This window comes from Chrysemys picta, chromosome 5 (genome assembly GCF_011386835.1).
Source record: "Chrysemys picta bellii isolate R12L10 chromosome 5, ASM1138683v2, whole genome shotgun sequence".
Lineage (NCBI taxonomy): Eukaryota > Metazoa > Chordata > Testudines > Emydidae > Chrysemys > Chrysemys picta.
Window position 1 is genome coordinate 36,881,468 of NC_088795.1, and position 19,383 is coordinate 36,900,850.

Below are 19,383 nucleotides of genomic sequence, written 5' to 3' on the forward strand. Positions count from 1 at the left end.
CAGAACAAGATTTGGCTCCTAATCTGTGAATTACATAATTTTAGGAGTTTTGGTTACATCAGACTACTAAAAGAATTATACTGACCTTTCAAAAAATCAGAATTGCCTTTATATTATTGCATTAGTAAGCCATTTTTCTTTAATAATATATATATAAAAATTGTATATTATATGTGTGTGTATCATACCCATCTTAGTTTGCAATGACACTAGTGGTAGAAATAGGCCAGTTAGCATTGGGGAAAATATATAATATGAAAGTGTGTGTGTGTGTGTGTGTATATATATATATATATATAATATATATGTATGTATGTATAAAATAGAGGCACTTGGTCATGACCTTATATTTTATATATAGTATATTTCTACCATCAGTTGCATTGCAAAATAATATTGTTGCTATGAAAAGCTCTTAAGATAAATATTTCTAGTGCAAGCCATCAGGGATGTTAGCATGAATTATTGCCACATATACAAAAGGGGGTTGTTTTTTTTAACTGTACATATTAAGAAAGTGCCATAGATATATAGTTTGTTACATTTTGGAAGAAAACCATTTGGAACATAACTGAAGTGATTTTGCTTTGGCTAATATACTTTCCAAACATATCTAATATTAATTTATTGTTTTCAGCTTCCTGGTTAGCTTCATGGTGGATGCCCGTGGTGGCGCCATGCGAGGTTGCAGACACAACGGGTTAAGGATCATTATTCCGCCTCGGAAATGCACTGCCCCAACACGAGTAACCTGCCGGTTGGTCAAACGTCATAGACTTGCCACCATGCCGCCGATGGTGGAAGGAGAAGGTCTGGCCAGCCGCCTGATTGAAGTTGGACCTTCTGGTGCTCAGTTTCTTGGGTAAGACTTGCTGTTTGACCTAAATGAAAATGATAGGTATATCTCCATCAGTTTGCAAATTGCACTGGGGTAGCCCCTGCTTCAAGATTTAAATTGGAAAGGTCTATTTAGCATACTGTTCCATATTGATCATAACGTTATAGGCCCCCTAGTGCAAATCAGCGATTAGTTCACTTAGCTTGTATGCCTTTTCATTTGAAAACACTGATGTTTATTAACCACTAACACTAAGGTTTAGTGTGCTTCCTCGAATAAGTTTATTAATCAGTGCCATGCTAGTCAAATTGAAATCACATTGCTATCAGTGTCAGGCAATTCATACTCTATTTAAATTGTCCACAGTTAAGGCATGAAAAACAAATAGCACAGCACTGATCTAAACCCAAATTTAAAGCCTGCTACGGATATAGCACAAGTTAAAGCTCCTTATAGTAGAAACTTGTGTTTTGTCTATAGGCCTGCTGTCAATAATTTGGACTATCAGGGAAGCACAAGCCTTTGATTTTTCTGGGGTTAAAATTGCAAGTTCAAACAATAGGACAATTCAGGAATTCTCCAGCAGTTTATTTTGTCCTATGTTGCAATACCCAATAGAAAGATCAGAACTGCAACTACTGCTGTGCTTGTTTTAGCAATTTTCAGCTGAAACCAGCAGTTCTGCACACTTTTGTTTGTTTTATCAGCTACTCTCCTTATCAACTGTGGCATCCAAAAATGGATGATTGAAGGAACCCCTCCAATAGAGTGAATGGCTTCAGTTGGAAACTGACGAATGAAGTTATGAAAGGCAACAGTTTAAATCCATTTTGAAACAGTTCAATTGTATTTAAGTCCTGTCATTTAAAGGTAGTCAGCAGAGCCACCTGATGAAGTTATATCTGGAGGAATGAGCTTGAGAAAGAGTGGGCAGTGGTTTGATAGTTTTTAAAAACACATAGAATGGAGTATGAGAGGGGAAAGTATCCGTGCTTGTTCCCACTATTTTATTGATGCTGTTCTTTAATAGTGGATCAGGAAGAATTATGAAACGCTGGGAACATAAAGCTAGAGGCCAGTCCTCTTCTGTGACAAATGGGGTGCTCCTAGGTTTCAGATGCATCAGCAGAAAAGCTGCCTAACAAAATACTAATTTGACATTCTCTTCAAATGTAGGTCAGTTCTTATCAAAACCCAAATTTAAAATATCAGCAGAATACCTCTGTTGTCACATTCATTATTTCTCTAATCTTCTGTCCTTCTTCCCCACATTCACACTAACATGCAGTACCTTTTATTTTTTTAAATGGTCCCTCCATTCAATGAGGAATCTCAATAAAAACTCATCTGAATAACACACATGGATACGTTAGTCAGAGTTTTTGTGTCGCTTCTCATAGGTTTATTTTTCTGGGTGGCGTCCTGGCAGTGAAATCAGGTATTGTGCACTGTACCTGCCAACACAAATATTACTGTACTACACTGACATATCCATTCTAAGAGCCGGATTCTGCTCCCATTAAGTTCAATGACAAAACTTCCATTGACATTAATGGAAGCATTTCATTAATTTCTATCAGCAATGGGGCACAACTAGGGCAGAACCTTATTCAGTGTTGGACCTAATTTTACTCTGTTGACCAGACAGTGGCACTGGGGTTCTGAAAAAAACATACATAAAGCTTATTTATGTTCTTTCTTTCACTGCTGCTTTGGATGTACTCAGTAAACTTCATCTGCCTACGGCTCCTCCCCCACTTAATGAGGGAGAAAGCTTGGTCAGCCGAATCCTTCAGCTGGGGCCTCCTGGGACCAAATTCCTTGGGTAGGAGAGACTTAAAACAAATTGATGGATGCTGGCCCCCCCATTCTTCTCCTCCTCCTGCAATATGATTTATTTTTTTATGTCATTGTGCCCATGACATTGTCCCTTTCTATGATTTGAAATTTTGTATATCTAACCTTTAGTGGACCATTTTCCAATCCTTGTGGTATGTGGTTTTTGTTTTGGTGGTATGTTTGTATCTTTTTCTTAAAATTCTGTGAACTTCATTTTTGTTTTAGCATGAGATCTTCCTAGCTGTAAAATGTGCCAGCTGTTATGTCTGTAGCAAAGCAACCTGGATTAGAACTAAAAAGAATCTTCTGCGTGTGTGTCTATTTTGCACCCATTGCTACCAAACCAATAGTAATATGTTATATGTTGTATATCATATAACATAGTATGAAATAGTATGACACTTATCAAGTACATGATGGCCCATATCATTATGCACTTGTGAGGTTTATGTATACGTGTATATTTATATTTTCTTCCAGCGTGTACAACATACCAGAGTTATGAGAGTGTGTGAGCATATATATATATATACACACACACACACACACACACACACACACACACGTACGCACGCACACATATATTTACGTGTGTTCATAATGGAACAAATTCTTATCTTCTCTACACTAGTAGAAATCCAGATTAATGTTGGTGTAAAATCAGCATAAATGAGAGATAAATCAAGCCCATTGACTTCAGTGACATTATTCTGATTTTCACTAGTATACCAGATCAGAATTTGTCCTACTGTCTGTATATACTGCAGTGGAATCTCTTTGAAATGAGATTTTACAGGTTAACACACATGGTGGTGACAGCTAAAATGAGCATGAGTTTTAGTAATTTTATCAGTTTGCAACAACACTCTAAAATCTCTGTTCAAAGTACTGCTTCCTTACTGAGAGCTGTCCACAGTGTGCAAAGAGATGTATGCACATCTAAACTGTCCTACTGTACATACTGGGTCCTTATAAAAAGCGAAGATGTTCTAGTGACCCACTGATATGCTGTTTAGGATTGCACCCGACTATGCTGGAGAAGTGGGTAGAATTCCAGGTTACTTTGTAACAGACTGAATGGATTGCTGTTACTTCTATTTCTTCCTCTTTCACCCATATACATTTAATGTGCTGTGTTGCTGTGTCAGGCCTGTGATCGTGGAGATCCCCCATTTTGCAGCTCTGCGTGGGAAAGAGAGAGAGCTGGTAATCCTGCGCAGTGAGAATGGGGACAGCTGGAAGGAGCATTTCTGTGAATATACCGAGGATGAACTGAATGAAATCCTCAATGGAATGGATGAAGGTACTCAGTGCTGGGACAAGAGTGGGGTGAGGGTTGAAGAGGATAACAGAGGAATTAAAACGATCCTTTGTCCTGTATTATTTCTATATCTGGGTAAGACCTAGTTTATCTCCTCTCTGATTGACTGCCTCATTACTGACCTCCTCTCCGGAGGCCGTGTTGCCACATTCTGCTGATGTTTCACAGGAATCACAGTGGAACATCATAACATGCTTACTGTACATGGCGGTGCTAGGAGTACATGTCTGCTGACATCCTAGCACATTTAGAAGCAGCAAAGGGGCAAAAAATATCTGGTAAAGACCAGTTCTTCTTTGAGTGCTGGTCCTTAAGTGTATTCCATATGTGTGTATGCATGTGTGCCATGTGCCCGAGGCCAGAAATTCTTACATGCAGTGTCTGTTGAACCACATACGTGCAGTAGATCTCCTCGTGGTACTGACCAAGGGTATAAGAGACAGTGTGGGCTGATGCCTCTTCAGTCCCTCTTTCTCAGTTCACACTTCTGCTGCGGATGCAGCAATGGTATCTGCAGTACCGCAAGCATCTTTGCCGCTGGCTTCCTCACTCCCACCTACAATCTTAGCACTGCTTGCCAATAACCACATGTGGAATGCACAGGGCCGGCTCCAGCATTTCTGCCGCCCCAATTTCGGCGGCAGTTCAGCGGCAGGTCCTTCGCTCCTAGAGGGAGTGAGGGACCTGTCGCCCTCGAATTGCCGCAGGTACCGCCCCTCTCCCTTGGCCGCCCCAAGCACCTGCTTGTTAAGCTGGTGCCTGGAGCCGGCCCTGGGAATGCACATAGGAATCAGCACTCAAAGAAGAAATGGAGGTTACTTACTGTAACTGGAGGTTCTTTGAGATGTGTGGTCTCTATCTCTGGATTCCACTTCCCACCCTCTGTCCCCCTGCTTCGGATCCCGTTGGATTTGCGGTAAGAAGAGGGACTGGAGAGATTTCAGCCCGCGCTGGCTCTTATACCTTCGGTCATGAGCACAAGGAGACACCTACTGCATATGTGGTGGCCAACGGATACTGCTTGTAAGAATTTCCGGATTTGGGTGCATGGTGTGTATTCATACTCACGTGTGGAATACACATAGGGACCACACATCTCAAAGAACTTCCAGTGACAGTAAGTAACCTCCAGATACAAAACTTCTCATTGTTTAACTCCCTTTTGGTACATGAATTCCCATGCCCTTTTCACAATACTAAACTAAGAGCTTTCTTTGCAAATATCTCACTACGCTGTATTTTATTACCTTTTATGGATTGCTGCTTGTCTGGATGGGGCTGAGTATTCACAGATACTATTGCAACTTGAGGGGATAGTAGTAACTCCATAGTGGCACTGACAGTGATCTACGGCAGGGGGAGGGGCTTTGTGCTAGAGTCGAGGACATACCTGAAGGATGATTTTTAGTTTTTAGAAAGCTTGTTTAGATCTTGATTCAATGTGGTACTTGAGCATGTGCCTCAGTTTAAGCATGTTAGTAATACTATAGAACTGAATAGGACTGCCTACGTGCTTAAAGTCAGGCACATACTTAAGTAACACATTGATTGGATGTTATCCTTGGCCTTCAAGTAGGTCCATAGCATAAAGATCAGCTCAAACCAAAGTTCTTGATTTATATGTCCCCCACGTTATAGGAAAGTAAAGGCCTGGTTCTGAATTAGGTGTTTGGGGCTATCTCTAATTTCTCCCCTCCCCCCCCAAATTCTGGCTTTTAAATTTCAAAGGTCTTTAAAACTTTTCACCTTTAATTGCTATGTATGTATAGCTTTTCTTGTCTGGAAATTGCTGTGTTGTCTCTATGAAATTCCTGTTGTGTGAATGTGGCTCATTTTTCACTCAGTACTTGACACTCCGGAGGAGCTTGAGAAGAAGCGTATCTGCCGTATCATCACCCGGGATTTCCCACAGTATTTTGCAGTGGTGTCCCGGATCAAACAGGACAGCAACCTCATTGGACCTGAGGGAGGCGTGCTTAGCAGCACTGTAGTACCACAAGTGCAGGCAGTCTTTCCAGAAGGAGCACTAACCAAGCGAATTCGTGTCGGCCTCCAGGTACAGAGAAGCAGTGACGAGGCTTATTACACCTTCCTCGTTGGCTTTTCATTTGAGCCGTGACCCTGGTAAAACAATACATTTTCTATATTGCATAATCAGCAGACAGTTGAACAATTACATCAGCTTACCATTTGTCCACTGCTATCTAAAATGCCCCGACAGCAAAATAAAAATTGTGGGAGAGAGAGTCAGGTCTAGAAGCTAGAGCAAGGTAGTGAGAGTCCGATTTCTTGAGTTTTATTCATGACTCTGTCACTGACTGACTGTAGGATATTGGGCAAGTCACTTAACCTCTCTGTGCTATGATGGTAATACTAACATAGCTCACAAAGGAGTTGTTGGATTTAATTACGACTTGCTATATAACACTGGCAGGGATCAGATACATTCATTTACATCTTCATTAAGCTACATTTCCATATTGTTTATTCATTTTTGTCTTGTTACTTCGGAAAGGCCCAACCTATGCACAATGAACTTATAAGGAAGATTTTAGGGAACAAGGCAACCTTCAGCCCTATAGTCACCCTGGAGCCAAGAAGGAGGAAATTCCACAAGCCAATCACAATGACTATTCCTGTCCCCAAAGCCTCCAGTGATGGGATGATGAATGGTTATGGGGGAGAAACACCCACTTTAAGATTACTATGCAGCATAACAGGTAGGCTTAGTGCACCAGAGTTTTGTAAGTGATGCAGAATCTTGAGATCACAAAGTGTTGTTGATCAAATGTATTAAAAAGATTACATTGACATAAATCTCTGTAAACTCTTTGCTGGGGGCTGTGTATGAAAAATAAACTGCATTCATTCCACTGGTGTGGGACTGATATTTCACCACTTGGGAGAACAACAGCAGTATTGTATATTTTTCTCCATTCTGTATAGCCCCATGCTTTTCACTTCTTCTTAGCATTTTCTTCATTGGTTCTGTTTATGGAGCATATGCTGGTCAATGATGTCCAAACATTCATGACACATAAGGAAACACAATCAATGTCCCAAAGAGTTTAGGGCCAAATTTGGAACCCACAGTTCTCTTTGGTAAGCCATTGAAATCAGTTATAAGTAACTGTTCATTAATATGAGTGAGGGATTCACAATCTGGCATATAAAATATAATACAGAGTTTTTTCATAAATGTGAAAAATCTTCTTCTGCAGAATTAATTCCGCTGAAATAAATAGCAAAACTTGAACTTGAGTCTAATCAGAATAATTGGGAAAGGAAGTTCTATATACTAGAAATCACAAATGTATTATTATAGTTTCTTCGTCCCAAGTACAACTTCAGCAGAGTTGTTATTGGGATAATTTCCCACTATATGGGTAAAGAATCTAGAATGGGCAGAAGTTATGTTTGGTCTCCTTCTTAGCATATTCGCGACATGCCTTAGGTGGCATGTGATCAGGATTCATTACCGAATTTGGTCTGCTGGTTAGATCATTAGCTTTCCCAGCTTGGGCCAGGTACTGACAGAAAGGGTGACGCCAATGCTGATCCATGCCCCTGTTACATTTAGTTATGACATACAGAAAATGTTAGCCTCATCTTTTTGCTTTACTGTGTCAGAGGTTTGCATTTAGCTGTAAGTCCCATACCATTTCAGATGCAGTTTGAAAAGATTGTTTGCAGAGCTGTGCTTCAGCACTCATGGTTTGAGAAAATGCATATTGGTTTATTTGGGCGACTCTCTCCTTGGCTAAATCCATGCGATCCTGTTAACATCAGCAGAGTAACATCAGGTGTAACTGAAGGCAAAACTGGGCCTATTGTTTACAACAATTTGAAACATGCTACAAATTTCCTACAAAAAGACGGCTGGGGTTTTGCTTGTTTTTAAATTATTGTTTTTATTTATTTATTTGTTCTTTCAGGTGGAACTACCCCTGCTCAATGGGAGGATATTACAGGAACAACACCATTAACGTTTGTCAATGAATGTGTTTCCTTCACAACAAATGTGTCTGCCAGGTACACACACAGCAAAACATCTCTTAAAATGAACCCTTTAAATCTGGTCCTTTTTTCTTCCATGCATTTCTCACTTATATCTAACCTCTCTTTTGGAAGGGGTTTAGTTTAGTTTAGTTTAGTTTAACCATTATCTTCTATATAGCAGAATAAGTTGATTATTTTAAACTGTTTAGTGACATACGATAGCCACAGTTCAGCAAGGCATTTAAGCACATGTGTAACTTTAGGCGTGTGAGTATTCCCATTGAAGTCAGTGACACTACCCAAATGTTTAAAAGTATGGACGTTCTTAAGAACATTGCTGTAGCATGAATGATTAGACCCAGGGTGCATCCATCCAACTGGGATGTGAGAGGAGATTTTGTAATTGGCCTAACTGCATTCGTATGATCTTTTATGCCTGAAGATGTTTTTTTACAGACATACAGTGGGATTTTCAGTGTTGACTTTACTTTGCACTCACTGAATTAAATGGGAATTTTATTGTAGATTTCAGTGGGTGCAGAGTTTCAGTATCAATAAGCCCCTTTGAAAACCCCACCATGGTTTTGCCTGGTAGGTCCTCCTCTACTGGGCAGACAAAAGTCCTGTGTTTAAACAGTTAATTGAAGAGTCATCCGGGGAAAACCCACCAGGGGAAAGAGGTTGCTTCTGTACTTGGTTTACAACTTATAAAAGAATATGTTACTTCCAGCAATCTCCAAAGAATCAGAAATCGGAGAGGGAGAACTTGTATAATGACTCGGAAGTGGTCCTGTATGTAAATCACAACATGAGGCACACACTACAAACTGAGTGAAGCTTACTTGAAAACGAACAGCACTAACACATCCTTCCATTTGCAAACAAAGCAATTGCACCCCAACCCATTCTAAATTAATTCAGCTAAAGTATCTGCCTATCTTCAGATTTTGCTGCATTGCAGATACAACAGAGACATGATTTTAGCAGCTGTTCAGTGTCACCGAAGTGAAATACTTTCCTGATCAGATTCAGCTACTGTCCTTCTGAATAACTATAAACAGAATCTTCAAAAGAATCTATATTAGATTTGACTGGCTTTTTTACTAACATATGGTGTTTATTATTATCTGTTATTTATATTACAGAAGCACTGAATCAAAATCTGATAGGCCCAGCAGTGGTGCTGGAACATTTTTAATAGTGAGGGTGTTGAAAGCCAGCCCCTTCCCCCTGTCCACCCCTTCCCCTTCCCTCTCCCCTGCCCCTCGAGTCGAGGACGGCAGCTGGGACCCGAGCATGGGGCCGGCAGCCAGGAGCCCGGGGCTGCAGCTGCATCCCTAGTTCCCGCACCTATGAGGCCCAGACACACATCTGGGAAGATACAGTCCCTGCTCTGAAGAGTTTTTAATCTATGGGCCCAGTCCTTCAAATTCTTGCACATGTGAGTAACTTCACTCATGCAACTTGTCCCATCAGGTTCAATAGAATTATTTGTATGAATGGAGCTACTCATGCATGTATATCATTGCAGGATCAGAAGCCATTAAAACAAAGTGTCAGGTTCTCACCCCTGCTCAGGGTACTTTGCACCACTCCAGCAGTGCAAAGCAGTTTTAGGCTGAATCAACGGGCTTCCTGGGGATTCCCTTAGTGTGGCAAAATTACCAAGTGAGTTAGGGTTGGTAATTACCAGTTCTAGGCCACCCTTGCTTGCATCCCCCAGCATAAAGGCATATATAAGACATGGCAAGGGAAAGGGAGCCACAAAATGTCTGCTTTTGACTAGCTGGGGGCCGTAGAGAGCTCTCAGGATCTAACACCCTTTCTGCTTAAGCAGTGTTAAAATTGGTGGATGATATAGACAAATGTTTTGTAGCCAAACCAAATACTACTACTATTTTAATTAAATGAATCTACTGACAAGCAAGTCTAATCAAAGCAATGTAAAATTGGGTCAAGCTTCTGGAGCCTTGTCTAGACAAGGGCTCTGTCGGTAGAACTGGTGAGACATTTTCCCAGGGTAGACAGCTCCATTTGCAGTGAAAGGCCAGCAGTGAAGCTTTAAAAAGATATGTACCCAAAATGCTCAGTCTCAAACGAATGGGGAATAAACACTTTTCACTAGAGACCACAAGAGAGACCTCTTCAGCTGTATGTTGTGTCTCAACAGCTGTATGCAGCATTAGTTACGCTAAAGACTTACATTAAAGACTTCATTCAATAGTCAGCATTGCAGATTAGACACTGTATTTGAGAGATCCAAGTCTAGAGCTGCACTAGGGTTATGGCATCAACAGCAAGCCCAGATGTGGAAGTTGTTAGTATGTGAACAATGAGTCACAATTGTTTGATCTATAGGCCTTCTACAACAGTGGTTTTTAAACTTTTTTTCTGGCAACCCAGTTGAAGAAAATTGTTGATGCCCGTGACCCAACAGAGCTGGGGATGAAGGATTGGGGGGGGGGGGGGTGAGGCACAGGGCTGGGGTGCGAGGGTGAGGGCTACATGGTGAGACTGGGAATATGGGGTTCAGGGTATGGGAGGGGGCTCTGGGCTGGGGCAGAGGGTTGGGGTGCAGGAGGGGGTCAGGGTTCTGGGCTGGGGGTGCAGGCTCTGGGGTGGGGTCAGGGATGGGATGAGGGGTTTGGGGTGCAGGAGGGAGCTTGGGTTTGGGGGGGCTCAGGTGGAGGGTTAGGGTGTGGGAGGGGGTCTGGGCAGGGGTGCAGGCTTTGGGGTGGGGCCGGGGATGAGGGTTTTGGGGTGCAGGGGGCTCAGGGCTGGGGAAGGGGGTTGGGGTGTGGGAGCAGGTCAGGGCTCTGGGCAGGGGGTGCAGGCTCTGGAATGGGGCTGGGGATGAGGAGTTTTGGGTGCAGGAAGGGGCTTCGGGTTTGGGGGGCTCAGGGCTGGGGCAGGAGATTGGAGCACACGGTTGGGGATGTGGGCTTACCTCGGGCGGCCCCCTGTCAGCAGTGCAGCAAGGGTCCTGGCACTGCAGACTGTGCTGCACCCCAGAAGCGGCCAGCAGCAGGTCTGGCTCCTAGGCAGAGATGCGCAAGTGGCTCTGCGCAGCTCTTGCCCACAGGCACAGCTCCCCATAGTTTGAAAACCACTGTTCTATAAGATCTACCTGCTCCCTTTTCACTCAGCAAGATATTTAAACCCGTGCTTAAAGTAAAGCACATGAAGTCAGTGAGCAGGACTGCATGTGCTTTAAAGTTAGCCACAGGCATATATACCTTTCTGAATTGAGGCCTTAAAATGGTTTTACAAGAATCACACTCCCATTCACAGGATTAAGTCCTTCCAGATACTATTTGGGAAATCGGTACATTTATCTAGAATACTGAAGAAGTTGATTGCAGTCTTGGCCAATTTCCATTCCATCAGACACAAATTTAGTCTCGGCTGTACTTTTTGTCTGCTGTATATGGAATCAAATTTTAAAATGTTCCTCTGTTTGAGCACTGTGGAGACTTCTCAAGGTAGGATTTGCCTCCCTGGTTTGAGTCAGATACAGTACAATCTTTCCCCACTTCAGTAAATTAAGGACCCTGGAGTATCAGATTTACTTCCTTGTGTTCAGATGTCATCAATTTCCACTGTTTAATCAATGAACATGTTCAGTGTTGTAGAGAAAGGCACAGAATGAATATCCATTATTGTTCATCCTAAATTGAGTAAGACCAGAGTAATCACGTTTCAAAATGCATGGTTTGTGGGACGTTGTGCCATGTGATGTACAGGAAGTAATAAGCCCCCTGTAGATTGTCTCAACTCTGAGTCTTTGACCCTTCGTGAATTCCTCTTCCTTCCTATGGGTGTCAAACTCAACCATGTTTTCCACCTACTCATCAAATTTTATTTAAATGAAATGCCATCAGCTCCAGGGATAAACTAGATGAAAATAATAGCTTTTATTCCTGTCATTTGGAAATATATAACAGGGCTTCAGCTCAGAACTATACAAGATAGGATTTTTTTTCAGTGCCTTTATTACATAAAGATCACTCTGTCTGTCTCAACAAAGTGTATGGCAGTTGTAATATGGTAATGTTTCATGTTCTTGCATTTTGAGAGGGGGTAATGTTGCTGTCTAGTGACTAGCCAGAAGAGGTGGGGTAAGGTACGTGCTACCACTATGTGTAACGGGAGTTTCCTTCGGCTCAACTGGTAGAGGCCAGTTTCTGGAGCTGTAGTTCTAGTCCTGGATTCTGAGGTGTGCATGCAATTTATATAGTGAACTGTGTCTATTGTCTGTGATACATGGGTCTGTTGCAACATTACATGAATGCAAGTTGCTTTGTGAGAAATAGTGAGGAATGTTTTCAATGAACTCTGCTGGAGGAAAGTGCTAAAAGCTGGTATTCTCTTGTAAGCAGTTTACTGTAAGTGGTTGTTAAATAAGTGAAGCCAGATAAACAATGGCCTCTCATTGATTTAATCAGTTTATAGGCAGGCATATCATCCAAGAGACTATGTCTGGCAGTATGGGCTTGTATCATTGTATAAAACCCAGATTATATCTGAGGTTCCAGGCTTTCATTTCTTGCTCGGGTAAGACTGCCTGGCCACAGTACTGGAGTTGGTTGGTATTGGGGGGATGTTCACTAGGAAAAGAGTTTCCTTTCATGTCCTATCAGCAGATACTAGGTTTTGTTCACTGCTGTATAATGCAATTTCCCGTGTCTAGTAGAGATGGAGATTAGTAGGGCATGTTTTGGTTTACAGCTAAGCCTTAATGACAGCAGGTTAAGTGACCAGGTCTTTAATATAGCAGGTTACTGTTAAAGCTCCTGACCCTGCAAAGACTTCCACATATACTTCACCCAAACTTTAAATCTTTGCTGGATTAAGATCTATATCATTTTTTAAAATTTGCTTTTACCAAGAAAAAATGCATTATGCGTTGCCTGACCCTCATCTCCCCAAATTGATGAGTTTTAAATTTCTATTTTTTTTCATGAATAACTGTGGCTGTGTTACTTGATGTCCGAGGGCAATGGTACCAGGACAGTGTCTACACTACCAGTATGGAGATTTGCATTGTTTACATCTTGCTAGATGGCCAATTCCAATAACTGCTCTTTATGTTCCTTCACAGGTTTTGGTTGGTAGACTGTCGGCAGATACAGGAATCTGTTACTTTTGCCTCCCAAGTGTACAGAGAGATTATCTGTGTGCCCTACATGGCCAAATTTGTTGTGTTTGCCAAATCACATGATCCCATAGAAGCTCGATTAAGATGCTTCTGCATGACAGATGACAAGGTGGATAAAACGCTAGAACAACAAGAAAATTTTGCAGAAGTTGCCAGAAGCAGGGATGTAGAGGTACAATACAAGATAATATAGTATCATTTTCTTTGTCTTAATTCACAGTGTCTTGCCCCATCTATTTCTAAAATCACAAATTCTGCATACTGTCTGATATAGGAGGCAGAAATTAGTAATGGAAGCACGTATACATTTATAAAATGTTTTGTAATTGGATTCAAAATCAAGCTTACATCCTCCAAACCAAAGAATGTGGCAGTATATTTTTGTGTGTGGAAATGTATACTGGCCTTTTGAGTCTCCTTTTCTGTTCATAAAAATGAACAGTAATTGCAGAAAACGCTTTTTATACCTTCAAGTTGTATGCATAATTTACATACCGAGTTGGTTATGTTTTGTAAGCAGAATACTGTGATCTCAGAGCAAGGTGTAAGATCATTCAAAACAAGCACTGAGTTTCAGGCCAGCTCTGACTTCATATGAAACTCTCATTTCATATCAATGGGAGCTCAGGTAGGCCATCACTGAGTGCTTTGGAAAATCCCAGCTGTAAGGTTTAGATTAAAAGAAAGGATTGGGTTGGGACTGTGATGGAATGAGTGGCCTGCAGATGCTTCATTCTGGAGGCTCAGAGTTCCAAGTTCTAGGGTAAAATTTTCAAAAACATCTAAGTGACTTTGGGAGCCTAGATTCCATAAGTCTGATTGACATTCAATGAGACTCAGGCTCTTAAGTCTCTTTTGAGGCGTTTTTGAAAAAAATATCTCTAAACTCATTCTGTTACTCCCCAGGCCAATAGGGTTAGAGAGTATTATATAGGTGGCATTCTCTATCAAATCCAGGGGAGGGAAGTCCTCAGGATACTGTGATGATCACTCTTATTGTCTAATTTCACTGCAAAACAGCAATATGGAAGGGTAATGGTTCCTGCCTTCATCAAAGGAACTCTGCTGTGGTATACAAACAATGCTGAGGGGCACAGGAATACTCCTGCTGAAAGGCTGGCTTTGTTTGTTGTCAAGCAGGAGTAATTGTCAAGCTAGTTTTGTGGGGAGGAGGAAAGATTATAGTGAGAGGGTCATTTCCTGTGGCCCTTAGTGAGGCAAAACTGTCACTGAAGTTGGTAGGAATGTTGGCTGATTAAGGACCTCAGAATTTGGTACACAAAAACAGAGAAATCAGGTCACTGGGAGGCTACAATGGAGGGAGATCACCCCAAGGGAGGGTGTAGCAGTATTGCTGCCACACCGATTCACACACCTTACAATTTTGTCAGAGTAAGGAGCAGTTTTAAACCCACTTGCGCTCTGTAGGGACCCTGTCTGTGGAATCCACCTGGAAGATGTTATAAATCAATGCATCTACCAGCCTGCCTCACCCCACTTCCTTCCAGTCCAGGGCTGCTCACTTGGTAGCCTGTGTTTTCTGACTCCAAGACCCTCAGTGGAATGGCAGGTTGGAGGCAGCTGTGCACTGCCAGTGGACATGGGGGCTGCAAGCTTTGTTCAACACTAAGAAAAGCGCACAGTGACCATTTCTGTGGTGGTCACAGGAGAGTGATTTAATTTTAATTAGCTTTGTGATGTAACCCGTCAAGACAAAATCTTAAATTCGTTGTCATTCAGATAATCTCCCACTGACTCCTTTAGAAGTTTGCCTGAGGAAGGAACTTGAAAAAGCCAAGTAACCTCCTCAGGATTTATCCTTTTGCACTTATTGGTCATATTTTTGATGTTTAAATGATTTAAGCTTTGTAAGGCACATGGAATGTTATAGAGGATGGGCTCTGGAGATTTTCAAAGGCTCTAAGAGAAGTTAGGTGCCCACCTGCCAGTTTCCACCAAATACCTATTCATAATTGAAAAGATCGTCAACACCTTGACAGCAGTAGTTGGAGTTGGTCAGTGTGTTTGCTGTTGACATCGGTGAGAAAAGCTGTGCTCGTCCACCAGGAGCAAGAAGTTAAATTAGCAGGTTTGATAAATATTCATGTTTGATATTGAACATAGAAAAGCCTTTCTTTGTGGATATTAGCGCTGTTTGTTAAATGCTTTACTGGGTGAGTCAGCTCCTTTAAAATTGATGACCAGTGGGAAATGGATAAAGCACAGCACATTCTGCCTCCTGACAAATACTTTTTTTCTGCTCTAATTCCCACCATGCATAAATGATTTCTCAGGTTCAGTGTCTGGTGCTAAAGGCTGTGATAGGCAATCTTTTGCAGAGATGGTAGATAAAATAGGTGCTCATTACATTGGCAAAGCTAAATTACTGGGAGGTAGAAGTAAGAAGGTCGCTTTGAATGTGCTGTTAGCTTGTGTCGGGTGACTCCAAAAGCTGTGATGAGGTGAGTTCCTGGGACTGAGGAAGGGTCGTATAAATAACTACCAGGAGATATAAGCAGTATCATAGAGGCATCCCAGACATTCACTTGAGTCCTGGTTTTCAGAAGTACTGAATGCTCACAACTTCAGTGGGAGCCAATGGGATCTGCAAGTGCACAACCCCTCTGAAAATTGGCCCTTGGAGCCCAGGCAAAAGCCTCAGCTCTAAGGCTGTTCCAAGTAGATTGGACCCTTATGGTCACCTTGCTACAGAATAAACAAACTGTGGAATTATTTGAATTGACCAAGAAGGTAAAACATGTAACCTCACGATACTCACAGCCAAATTGTCTACATTCCAGCTCAAAATCGGGATCCTGAGTTTGCTCATGGACTAAGATCTTTCCTTCAACTGTAGTGGTGAACACAGAGTGACTGACCCCTTTAAGAGGGAGCAGGGTCCAGTGCACCTGTGACTTTGTCAGCTGCCACCCAGTGGTAGAGTTAGCCAGAAAAGGGCAGGTGAGAGCTGAAAAGAAAACTGGGGTAGGTGCACTTGTCGTGCTGTGGCATGATGCTAGAGGGTGCCCTGGATGAGGGCCACCATATGGTAACCAGTTTAGTGCAGTATGCTGAAAAATGCACATATTCTTGTAAATGGAAAATCTGCACAGGTTCATAGAACACAAGGCATTGTTCTCATTTATAAGCACTTCTCACTACTCTTAGTAGGTGAAACTAGTATGATATTCAAAATTAGAATTGAAGTAAATAATCTGAAATGTGTCTTCACACATTCTGGATAATGCTAGATGGCAACACTAATGCTGAGTGTTGAGATCACTGTATTCTGAAAATTTTAAGATTGGTTCAAATCAATGCAGAATTGTGCTTACATAAGAATAAATCAAAATCTTGTAGAAATGAATATTGAATATGGCTATTAATATGATTTTGGGGGGGGTTCTTTTTTAACTCCACATAGGTATTAGAAGGAAAGCCTATCTACGTTGACTGCTTTGGCAATCTGGTGCCACTAACAAAAAGTGGGCAACATCATATATTCAGTTTTTATGCCTTCAAAGAAAATAGACTTCCACTGTTCGTCAAGGTAATGGAATAACTTCAGTTATGGACTGTGGTTTTATTCAGGGCTGGCTCTGGGTTTTCAATACACTTGTCAGTCTGGAAAATGTCCATCCCACAGATTCCCCACCTTCTCATATAAGAAATACTGAAATAAGTATTTTGTTGATATGAGCAACCACTGCCTTCTGTTGTCTGGTAGGGCAAACCAGACTTTATCGAATACAGTGGTCCCAAATCTGGGTAAAAATGCACTGTATGTGTACTAATCTGTGGCTATATCACTCTCATCAGTGCATGACATACTTACAGTGATGCATTTCAGACTTCAATGTTGTGTCTTTTGGAATACTGCTCTCTACCTAATGAGATGAAGGAACAGGTCCATTAGTCTTTGTTTTATTTTTCCGGATTTGATTGGTCCATTTGCAAGTGCAGTCCTCTGTTTTACAGAAATATATTGTGACAGAAGGAAACACTTATGCAAGGCAGCATGTGCATTTACATAAATCCTCTTAATACTCCTGTATTCCAACTCTGCTATTTGAAGTAGTAGATAAGCCTCTAGAGCCCTGATACTAAGTGGTTTGACTGTGGTTCATAAGAAAGCTGCAAATACTGGTCTGCATCACAGACAGGTTGGCTGAATTGTACTGGTGCTGGCCTTACTACTTATACCAAAATCATATAAATACAGGTGTAGTTCTTCAACTGTTCTACAGGTATTCTTCAACTCTGGGCCCAATCTTACTCCCACTGAAGGCAATGCAAAACGTCCTTTGACTTCAGTGTGAGCAGGAATGAGTCCTTTATGTATATTTCAAATTATGCTGCTCATCCGCTGCCTTCATAGGGTCTCAAGTGGAGGAGCAAGCTGATTGTGATAACAGCTGTAGTGATGCTCTCACTAAAATCCATGTTACTAGCATAGAGACCTACTGGCATGGATCTGCTATGCTTACAGTTACCTCTGACAAATGCACTTCTCTCCTTTTTAGAGGGGGAGTTCAGAGGGCTTCAGTTGTAGTTTTAAGGTGACTCAATTACTTTTGAAAATTGTCATATCACTGGCACTAGAAACAGAAGAACTCAGCCCAGAGAAAAGCACTTTCATAGGCAGTGCAGAGCAGATTTTCCCACAATTCCCTGGCAATGGGTTTCAAAGCCATCCCTAGGTAATTGTGCCCTGGAGTATTGGGGTAACTCTGTATCACCAACAATGGTGCCAGGGACTACTGGGCTGAGATTGCTAAACCAGTCATTTCAGGGTTTTGTTTAAATTAAAAATGTTTAATAATCTCTGTGATGTAAAATTAATTTAGCTAGTCAGATGAACAAATGGGGATTAATTGAGAAAGTGAACTTTTGGAAAGCATCTGCAATTCTAGATAGGTTAGTCATAACCAAGGAACATCCTCTTGTGTCACCTCCTCCCTGCCCAGCTCACTATTGTATGAATACGTCTTCCTTATATAGAACTGAATCAGCTGTGTTTATGTCACATACTGCTGGCTTCACATGGTTGTGACCCATCCTGAATTTTCTAATACAATCCTGAAAGTCTGTCATGTGGCTCTGCATCCTGTATATTCAGGTTAATAGAAGTATGTAACCACATGGCTATATTTAAGACTAATTTTTATCATTTGGCCTTGGTGATGAAACCCGTAATGAGGTATAATTCTTTTATTTGTATGTACTTCCCAAGACTGTTTACAGAACCTAAAAACACTTCATATTTGAAGTCCTAAATGTTGCATGTCCAGTTCTGTCTTACAGATGTGATACATGGGGATCTTCCAAGATTTACTTCAAAGTCTCAGAACATCTCATGATCTCATATAATTTTGTTTTGTTTCATGGGTTATACAGTGGTCACACTTAAATAACTTGCAGCTTTTTCAGAGATATTCCATCAGTATTCTCAATTTTAAGTGCACTGAATATGGCTTTAATTGATAAGATATTTTAAAATGGAAGAAAACTTTTAAGTGTGACCTTTGTCACTCTCTCCCTATAACAGCAGCTAAATGATCAATTGCTGTCTTTTGTTACTAATGAAGTCAAAGAAGCAGCAGTTGATGATGATCTACCTAGGAAGATACAAGTGCATGTATAGATTATGGTGGTGGTATGTGTGAATTTTGAAGGTTTTTATTTTATAGATTAATTTAAAAATGCCCTAACATCAGTATGTCAGTGAAAAACAGAGTTATTGCAGGTTATCATGAGAGCGTATTCACAGTGCAATTACTGTCTCAAACTGCATTGTGTGAATAAGTCATTATTACTGACTTCAAAGTGTCTAAATTATTTTGCTGATCTCTCCTGTTTTTCACATATTTACACATACTCAAATATATAACAAACCAGAACAACAACACCATAAACAGATATCCACATACGTGAAGAAGCTTTTTTCCAGATCTAATCTCTACCTGTAACTAGTTTTGACACTGCATATGGAATACAGAGTGCTGCTAAAGTACAGATTAAACATTTATATCTTTGCTGCATTAGGTACGAGACTCCACTCAAGAGCCTTGTGGGCGACTATCATTTATGAAGGAGCCAAAATCTACAAGAGGGCTAGTCCATCAAGCCATCTGCAACTTAAATATCACATTGCCGCTTTACACAAAGGTAATGTCAACTGTACTGTATCAGAGCTTTATAGAAGTTTTTGTCTAGGATCATCAGTGT

General features: G+C 41.2%; 1 protein-coding gene across 50 annotated transcripts in view; it reads left to right on the top strand.

The window, feature by feature from the left end:
* The window catches only part of ANK2 (ankyrin 2), a 581,537-nt gene that overhangs the window by 527,952 nt on the left and 34,202 nt on the right, over window positions 1–19,383 (top strand). For 26 of the 50 annotated variants that reach the window (XM_065596236.1, XM_065596234.1, XM_065596235.1 and 23 more), the window contains 9 exons: window positions 638–862; window positions 2,565–2,663; window positions 3,826–3,980; window positions 5,843–6,054; window positions 6,514–6,718; window positions 7,934–8,030; window positions 13,099–13,327; window positions 16,580–16,705; window positions 19,201–19,323. In XM_065596236.1, the coding sequence (XP_065452308.1) occupies window positions 638–862; window positions 2,565–2,663; window positions 3,826–3,980; window positions 5,843–6,054; window positions 6,514–6,718; window positions 7,934–8,030; window positions 13,099–13,327; window positions 16,580–16,705; window positions 19,201–19,323 (1,471 nt within the window). The remainder of the gene's footprint in view (window positions 1–637; window positions 863–2,564; window positions 2,664–3,825; window positions 3,981–5,842; window positions 6,055–6,513; window positions 6,719–7,933; window positions 8,031–13,098; window positions 13,328–16,579; window positions 16,706–19,200; window positions 19,324–19,383) is intronic. The other 24 variants (XM_065596239.1, XM_065596242.1, XM_065596255.1 and 21 more) reach the window with 1 other exon arrangement.